This window comes from Myotis davidii, unplaced genomic scaffold, assembly GCF_000327345.1.
Source record: "Myotis davidii unplaced genomic scaffold, ASM32734v1 scaffold98, whole genome shotgun sequence".
Lineage (NCBI taxonomy): Eukaryota > Metazoa > Chordata > Mammalia > Chiroptera > Vespertilionidae > Myotis > Myotis davidii.
Window position 1 is genome coordinate 1,236,017 of NW_006294654.1, and position 9,809 is coordinate 1,245,825.

At 36.6% G+C, this 9,809-nt stretch overlaps 1 protein-coding gene across 1 annotated transcript in view; it reads left to right on the forward strand.

Annotated features, from left to right (window-relative positions):
• Nucleotides 1-5,431, forward strand: part of CEP78 (centrosomal protein 78kDa) — a gene marked incomplete at its 5' end in the record, with an annotated part of 34,157 nt that extends 28,726 nt beyond the window's left edge. The window contains 5 exons of the mRNA XM_006769027.2: nucleotides 999-1,076; nucleotides 2,469-2,635; nucleotides 3,734-3,905; nucleotides 4,206-4,253; nucleotides 4,805-5,431. Of these exons, the coding sequence (XP_006769090.1) occupies nucleotides 999-1,076; nucleotides 2,469-2,635; nucleotides 3,734-3,905; nucleotides 4,206-4,253; nucleotides 4,805-5,365 (1,026 nt within the window). The remainder of the gene's footprint in view (nucleotides 1-998; nucleotides 1,077-2,468; nucleotides 2,636-3,733; nucleotides 3,906-4,205; nucleotides 4,254-4,804) is intronic.
• Between the last annotated feature and the right edge of the window lie 4,378 nt (nucleotides 5,432-9,809).

Below are 9,809 nucleotides of genomic sequence, written 5' to 3' on the forward strand. Positions count from 1 at the left end.
GGGAGCTTTACAAAAAAAATTTCAACTAGCCAATGAATAGCAGGGAGGAAGGAGAGCAGATGACAGGAAGAAAATTACTCCAGAACCTTATCATATCCTTGATCAGGAATTGAACTTGAGACCCTTTGGTGCATAGGCCGATGTTCTAACCACTGAGAAACATGGATCAGCACCCATATTTTAAAGAATATGAATTACTTTGTAGGAGGAGAGGATACTTTTTCATAGAAATTTAACATTATGTTCTAATTCCCTCCACTAGAGGAAGAAACTGTTTCATGTAATTGAACTTTGATAAGCTGTTTAGAACTGGTTACGAATGGAGTATTTTAGTCTACTGTCTCTAATTATGGTGCGGTTTGTTTGGATGTTTTTGTAAAAAGAAAAAATTATTGAGGTTTAACATACATGCAGCAAAGTGCTTAAATCATAATTACAAGCTCAGTGAATTGTTACAAACGTATACGTTTTCACATGACTCCCATCAAGATAAAAATATTTACAGCTTTTCAAAAGGTTCCCTTGCTCAACTTCTCTAGTCTCTATATCCTCCCTCCCCAAAGGTAGCCACCATTCTGAATTCTATCATGTGATTAGGTTTTTTTTATTAGCTTCTTTTTAATTGAGGCTTAGAGTTATTGAATGTGTCCAAGGTTAGAATCTCTATGAAGTCAGTTTTAAATAATGAGAACATTCTGTAAATAATAGAGGAATTTTTATTTCTGACTTACTATATTATAGATGTATATGCCTTTTATGGTGAGCTGCCACAAATCTATTTTGGAAAGAGTAGAAGCTAAATAAATCTTGAACATGCTAATTTGATGTATTTCGGTAATTCACTACCATGGTATGACATTAAAAGTAGTAGATTATAATGCTGAAATCGAGTTCACTTGTGGCTCTGCCTCTAAATCCTTGGTGAGATCTATAGCTGGAAAGACTTGGATGTCACACTGTGAATAGCTTATGATATTTCCTCTATTTCCTCACACTAGGGAAAACTGGAGGAGTGCCTAAATCAGTTAAAGGAGGAAAGAGTAATAAGACTCAAGGCCGACAAACGAGTTAGTGAGGTAAATAAGTGTTTTCTTCTACTTTGCAGAGTTTTTTGGTTTTATTTTTATTTGATTTTAAGCCATGCGCACAGACTGTTTGTAAACTTTAAAACTGTAATATATTACAACTTGGTTGTACCACATGAACTTTTGTATTTACCTATAGTTATTGGTTATATGAACTATATTTCAGAAAGCATGTTTAAAAAAATGTAAAAATCTTAGGTGTTTTTTTGTGTGTGTGCTTTTATATAACTTTAGCTTATTTTTTGTTCATGATGTCTTGATTCAAGAAAGCACTCATTGCCCTTACACTATGTATACAGTTACATAAAACAGTCTTAACAGTAACATGTTAAGACTGTTTACTGACAGTGAATTAGGAAAGTGAATCATTTAAATAAATAAGTATAAGATATTGGAAAATGCTAAGAATACAATGAAAGAAAAATATGTATTATGAGAATTACAATCAGGCTAATGTGCATGAAAGCAAGGCATAAGCTATGAAAAATTCCATATAAATATATGTAATTATAAGGTGAGTTTACGGAGGAATCTCTTAAAGTGTAAACATTGGATTGGAGGACACTTATTCAATCAATATTGAGCACCTGCTTATATAAGGCAAAAGATGGATCATGAACAAAACAGTCCAAGAGATACTGGAATTGGACTTACATGTGGTTTTAAATGAACAGATGATGAGGGAGAGGCGTGCAAGGGAGTAAATATTTTAAGAAGCCAAGGAGAATATTGGTAATCATACAGTTAATAAATTGGGTATGGCTTAGGACTTTTAAACTTGCACAATTAATATTTTTCTCATTAAAATTAATCTTTAACATTCAACAGAGTTATATTCCTTGTCAAATTTGACTCTGTATTTTATTTTCTAATTTAAGGGAACCCTTAAGCAGCTAATTCTCTAATGTAAAATGAGGATCCATTGTGAATTTAACCAGTTAAAAATGTGATCTTTGAAAGATCATTAATAAAACAATAATTTTTTGTGTGTTTTTTAAAATATATTTTTATTGATTTCAGAGAAAGGGAGTGATAAAAACATCAATGATGAGATCAAATCATTGATCGGCTACCTCCTGCACACCCCCTTCTTGGGCTCATGTCTGAAACCCAGGCATGTGCTCTGACTGGGAATTGAACTGTGACCTCCTGGTTCATGGGTCAACGCTCAACCACTGAGCCTCACTGGCTGGGTGATAATTGTTTTATTTATATACTACCTACGTGTTATGTAAGAAACTCTGTTGAGTGGCTCTGGGTTTTGATAATTGTCTTCTATTGGTGGAGAATTAGATTAATTACAAATTTATTGCAATTTTAAATATTTAAAAACTTTTGATTACAGAGAAAATAATGTCAGATATTTTCAATCTTCTTTTATAGCTTGAACATGAAAATGCCCAGTTAAGAAATATAAATTTTTCTTTGTCTGAAGCCCTGCATGCACAGTCATTGACAAACATGATCCTGGATGATGAAGGTGTTTTGGGCAGCATTGAGAATTCTTTTCAGAAGTTCCATGCTTTCTTGGATCTCCTTAAAGATGCTGGGTTAGTTAATTTCTCTCCATGGCATTCAGCTTTTTGAAACTATAATGGTAGTTTTTGCTAAGGAACTTCAGCAGTTTTCATCACTTCCATGTTCATATGTAGTGCATAATTATAGGTAGTGTACTTCATTTTTTTAAATGAGGAATTACATTTTAAAAGAAATGCAAAATGGTGAACCTGCTTTGGTAGAGCAGAAGAGCCCATTATAAAAGAGTAACCTATAAATAAAATAATTAGTAAGTATAGTTTTGGGTAAAGACTAAATTAAAGGTAATTTGAATTGGAAAATACTCCAGAAGACATAGGAATTTCCCTACCTTTTATTCATTTTGCTTGTTAAATAAATTAAAGTTAAAATTATTTTTGTCCTACACATAAAAATTATAACTAATCAGCAGGGCATATATAGATCAGTGGTTCTCACCTGGGTGTGATTTTACTGAAAGAAGATGCCAAAGGAGAGAATGAGAGGTTGATAATTGATGGAGTAACGTTTGCGGGTGTATGGGTTGGTGTTGGGGAGGAAGGAACACACACATTCTTGGAAACTGTAGGGAAGAAAGGTGGTAAAGAAGTGTGGGAAGGTGGTGATGGAAGGAGATTTGACTTGGGTTGGTGAACACACAGTACAGTGTACAGATGATGTGTTGTGGAATTGTGCACCTGAAGCCTATATAATTTTGTTAACCAGTGCCACCCCCAATAAATTCAATAAAAATAAAACCATGACCTGGGAAAAGATTTTTTTTTTTTAAGTGTGGGAAGAGAGGTGAGAGATGAGGACTAGGTACATGGTAGGTGCTGAAGCTATTAGTGAGACAGTGTTTAAAGTGGAGTGGAATAGGTAAGGAAATAAAATCAAATAGGGGTTAACACATTGTTGAAGAGAGAGAGAAACTTAAAGGATTTTATGATCTTTGTAATCCCAGAGCATGAATATCTCGAGGTCTAAGAACTTGGGAAAGATAGAGGCTTATAATCTGGAGTAGGATATTGGCTTTTAAGATTGGAGAAGTGTTTCATAAGTACAGGTATGGGGGAATCTAAGCTGCTTTTATGTGACTATAGTAACCCTTGCCTTTTCTTTCTCTTGTCCAGGCTTGGGCAGCTTGCCTCAATAGCTGGTATAGATCCGTCAGATTTTCATTTACTAGGTCGTCCCCAGCTGCATTCCACTCTCACTGGTCCACCTAAAGAAGAAAAGAAGGCACTTGAAGAAGAAAAAACAGAATCAAAGCAGAATGCCCTAGGACAAATGCAAAATATCCAAGTAAGTGGACAGAATAAGAGTGCTTAGCAAAAAGGGAGTTAACAAGTCAGAGAAAATAACAGTAATCTGTCTTAGTTCACATGCTTGGGAGCTAGAAGCCTCATTGGGGTCCTTTCTAAATCTGAGATTAGTAAATTTGTGCTCATTTCATCATATATTGTTATATATAAGAAAACTGAAAGTTCTTTTGAAAATTTATGACTTAAAGCAAACTATCTTCAGTGAAAGAAATGAAACATTAGAGAATATATTCTAAATTTTAAATTGTATAAATATCTATTCTATTCATATTTCATCTAGGTTTCTATTTGTATGCAGTCAGCTTACAATGAAGGAACACTAATGAAGGTACAAGTACTGATACAGATAATTATTTAAAATAAGTGAGCCAGATATAACTAGTAGACAATATATTACAGTTAATCACTCACTTATGGGAACAGGGGAAAACCTGTCTGCTTTTCCTCTACCTTACTTGGAGCCCCCTACTTGGAGCCCCCGTCTCCCGTCTCAGCTGGTCTCAGACTGGTCGTGGGGACTGACAACTTGAGAACACAGTCTCGTCACATAGTGGATCCTGCTTATATGTGGCTGCAAAATAGAAAAGAAATTAATTTTCTTAGGGAATAGAGTTTTAGTTTTTCTAATGCGGGAAAGGGAAATGGGGTGGTTACCCCAAAAACAAGAATCTGAAAACATAGTGGACATAGCCTTGGATATAGCAAAGTTAAGTTGGGAATCACTTGGCAAGATATAATTAGAAAAAAAAAACTGGTTCTAAAATCTTCTAAATGATCCATTAATAAAATGAGAGACTAATATTGACATTTAGGACTCTGCTTTTTAATGGTTGGCTTTGTTCATTACTGAATTTCTGTCTTTTCTTTTTCCCCCTCCAGTTTCAGAAAATTACGAGTGATGCTACAATTCCTTTGCCTCTCGACTCCTTGCAAGTCCAAGTTCCTACTCAGGAGGACTTAGAAACTTCCAAAGACAACCTGGGAGTCGAAGCCACTGAGCAGCGGCAGGAGTCTCTGGAGGGATTCGTTGGTAGAACATGTTCTCCTTCAGCAGGTGGGATTTCTGGACCTGGAAGTCAAAGGAAAGACGAGTTGTCTAGAAATAGCAGATCTTCTTCAGAGAAAATAACCAAAACAGGTGAATATACCAAAAAACACTCTGCTAAGAAAAAACACGGAAAGGACCTACATTCCCGCTCTGACTCATCTGTAAACTGGAAAAGCAAAGAAATAGAGCACGATAGCTCTTTGGTTAATGAACCAAGTAAAAGTGAGTCTTTGAAAAATCACATTTCTGTCAAGAAAGAAAGTAGAATAGTGACTGTTTCTTCCAAGAGAACTAAAAGTAAATTCAATGTATTAGAACATTCTGAAAGCGATACCCTTGGATCTGATTTTGAATTTCAAGAAAGCATTCATACTCTATCACGCCTGACATAGGTCTAAATCTGTTGAAATTATGTATTTGCCTTAAAATTTTAATAAATTTCTTATGTTTTCATTATGGCATATGGTGTTTTAAATATGGAACTGGAAGCCGTTAGAGAAAGATGTATCCTTTTCAGTATAATGAACCTTTTGGTGTATATTTCCCATTGCCACTTTGCACCATTCACTCAACAAGTATATACAATACTATTACTGTTTTTAGCAATGAACAAAACAAAGCCTTTGTCCTATGGAACTAGTCCTCTACGGAGTGAGGAAAAAATTAGCAAAGCAGGGTAAGGGAACTAGAAAGGGATGGGAGTGAATAAATGGAATCGTTTTACCATTTGGTTAAATGTGGGAACATTATAAATTGCATGGCCAAAAGCCATTGACGCATCCTAATTCATAATATCCAGAGCAGCATACACTTAAGAAGTACTTAACCAGGTTTATGGATTATGGCAACCCTATGGTAGGGAATTATTACTATGCCCATTCTGTAGATGAGGTGCATTGCCCAAAATTACATGGCTGAAATAAGTTGTAGAGCTGGGATCTGAACCAGAATCCATGCTCTTAATCACTTTGTCATCCCATTTCCTTGTTAAGAGAGGAAGGGCTTGAGGAAGACATTAAGAGAACAGCCATTAGAAGCATTAGAAGAGCAAGAATGGGGCTATATGCCTGTACATTCCCCAGCTGAGTAGGATTTTTTAAAGGAGTATATGAACACAGGTCTCTGAACTAAATTATGCCTCCCTGGTAAAACGTGTGTAGTAAGTCCTTAGTTAAAACAGATTGGCTTGAGAAGGAAGATCAGAGAAAAGCTGGAGTGTCAGAAGGTTCTGCCTGATTGTTATCAGAAGAGCTACTACAATGCCATGTAGTTTATAGTTATGAATTGAATGTTATAGGAATAAAACAATGAACAAGAACAAGATATAGACTTGGCCCTTTAACAATAGAGTGAGAGGGGAGGACACACAAGCAGATGTCTTAATACAGCATGTTACATTTTATGAAGAGAATACTTAGGGAATTGAGCCAGTGTTTGAGGAAGAAGAGAGAGCTGTGGGACCAAGAAAGGTCATCTAAAGAATCAGCCTCCAGCATTAAAAAACTGGAGAGTCCATTCAAAGATGAAAAAAAAAAAAAAAACCTAAGCTAAGTCTTAAAAGATGTGTTGGAAACTGGTAAAAGTGATGAAGGGAAAGGATATTTCAGGTACAGGGAACAGCATAAGCACAAGTACAGAGCCACGGTGTGAGAGTGGTATGTTTGGGAAACCACACCTACAAGTAGTTTAGAATAAATGCAGCGTCATCTGTCAGTGGCAAGTGGTACTAAAGTAAACAGTGGAGAGAGTGAGAGCAAGCCTTACAATCCCTGTTGCACGGAGCTGGTTCTCTCAAGACGTGAGCTAATCCACGGGATTAAAGAATGGAAATAACATGTTCGGGTTTGCATTTCAGATCGTTAGCCTCAATGTGGCAGATGAATTTAAAGAAATATGGCAATCAATTATGCCACACTCTCCTGACGAACATTGTTTTGTAAGTGGGATTTACACACTTCCACTTCTCCTCTCTGGGTTTTGGGCCGATCCCTAGTAAGGGGCATGCAAGAAGCAGCCAATCGATGATGTTCCTCTCTCATCGATGTTGATATCTCTCTATCCCTCTCCCTTCATCTCTATCAATAAAAAAAATATTTTAAAAGAAGTTTTTTGGACAAAAACACCCATGATGGATCTACTGGCATGTTATTACAACTAATGAGAAAGCTTAGTAAGGAGGCAGGCATAACACCACTCCAATATCACAAACTCCTGTTAATCTAGAAATACAGTTAACAAGAAATGTAAGGCCTATATGAACAAACATTTATACTGAAAGGTATAAATAATGGAGTGGCATGCGTGTTTCTCTATGAGAAAACCCAACATAATACAGTAGTTCTACCGAGTTAGAAATTCAAAGCAATTTCATACAATCATAGCAAGGTTTCTTAAAAAAAAGTTCATCCGGAAGACATAGAGCACAACATAAATTTTGAATAGATGTCAAAGCAGTCCACAGGGCCAAGGTCAATTAAATAGTGTGGTATTGGCACAGGAATAATCAGTAGGTTCAAGGCATAAACAGCCCTGGCTGGTTCGGCTCAGTGGCTAGAGCGTTGGCCTGGGGACTAAACGGTCCAGGGTCTGATTCTGGTCAAAGGCACGTACCTTGGTTTCAGGCTCAATCCTGGTAGGGACATGTACAGGATGCAGCTAATCGATGTGTCTCTCTCACATTGATGTTTCTCTCTCTGTCTCTCCTCCCTCCCTTCCACTCTCTAAAAAAATCAATGGAAGAATATCTTCTGATGAGGATTAACAAAAAAAAAATTGTTTTTAAAGCACAGAACAGAACATCCAAGAACAGAGCAGTGTATATGTATGAGAATTCAATATTTGAAAGACAGCATTACAAATATGTAGGGAAGGATTGAACCATTCAGTAAATTATGTTGAGATTATTGACTGGAAAAAATTTTATTCTTTCATACCATGAACAAGAAATAAAATCCCAGTGAATTAAACATGGAAATGTAAAAATAACTAGATGAAAATATCAGAAAAAAAAAATAAATGTGGGGTGAGACCTCCCTAAGCAAGACACAAAACCCAATATCCATGGGGGAAAAAACTGATAGTTTTGAATACATTTTAAAATGTGATCTGTACACAAATATAAATAAGAGGCAAAAGATTGGGAAAATATGTGAAATATAACAAGGTTAAAGATTCTTAATATAAAATGCACCTGCAAACCAAACAAAGGATATAAAAATCTGTAATAATAAAAGCGTAATATTCAAATCGACCAAATGGTAGAACGGCAGAACCACCATCCAACCACCCTATGACACCCACTGGCACCAGGCCAGCCAAGGTGGGTGCGATGCGATTGGTCAGGGGGGCCCCGCCATCGCCCCACAATCGCCCTGCAGAGGGAGGCCCAGGCCACTGGCCAGTGAGGTGATCAATTGGGGGGCTCCACGATTGCCCCAAAGAGGGAGGCCCAGGCCACCCTCTGCGAAGCGATTGATTTTGGAGGTGAGGGGGTGAGTTCTGTGGAACCAAGGAACTGGGGGGGTGGTTCTGCAGACGCACAAGCAGCTCCAGGCCAAGGTGGGTGCAGGGGCTGTGAAGGCCTATGCTTGCATGAATTTCTTTCATCGGGCCTCTAGTATTTTTATAAAAAGGAAGACCTATAAACAATATATAAAAGCATTTAACTCCATAAGCAATCAGGAAAATTCAAATGAGATGCTATTTTTCAATCCATTTGAAACAGCAGATTTTAAAGGATTGGTAATTGCTAGTGCTGGAGATAATGTGAGGAAATGAGCACTCCGTCATTGTTGAGGGAAGTATAAATGGATACAGCTTTTTGGGTGGACAATTTGGCAGTGTACATCAATATTTAAAGTGGGGTTAGCCCTAGCTGATTTGGCTTTAGTGGATGTCAGCCTGCAGACTGAAAGGTCTAAGGTTCAATTCCGGTCAAGGACACATGCCCAGATTGTGGGCTCGATCCCAAGAAGGGGGCATGCAGGAAGCAGCCGATCAATGATTCTCATCATTGATGTTTCTATCTCTCCCTCTCCCTTCCTCTCTCTCTCTCTATAAACCAATAAAAATATTTCTTTAAAATAAATGAAGTGTGTTTAGCCTCTGATTAACAACTCTGATTGTAAGCATCAAGCCCAAAGAAATATTCACACAGTGTCCTAAGAGTCAGGTATAGAAATGTATATTGAAGCATTTTTTTTAAAAATAAAAAATTAGAAACAACAAAAGTGTGGAATCTGTTGAATTAATACATACTAAGTCCTACCATGCAATACTCTGCAGCAGACAAAATAGTAGCTCTATGGTATGGACATGAAATATTTGTAAGACATGCTGATATGAAAAACAAGTTTCATAATGATATCACACACTCCTGTTCAGATTTATATGATTAAAACCTTTTTCCATACACATAGCATTCATGTGTCTGTGCACCTAGAAAATAGTCCATAATAACACATATCAGGCTGTTGACAGTTTCCTCTGACGAAGGCCATAGGCTTGTGAGATGAGGAAGGAAAGGGGCTTTTCATATTTAATACGTTTACTTCTAGGCTGTTTGATTTTTTAAAAAATAAAGATGTCTTTATGGATGACAACTTTATAAATTTCTCTTCACCGAAAACTTGGGAAAGATAAATATATGTCATTCCATATATTCCGTGTCCATTTAATTTTCAAAATGTGTCTGTCCTAATATCTGAATGGAAATGAGTTTATATATAACCTCTCCCAAGCTTTGTACCCCTGAGGTGTTACTGCATAGTATGTTTAACTTTTTTTTAACCACAACCACAATAAAATTATATCTTATACAAAGTAAAAAGTAATTGT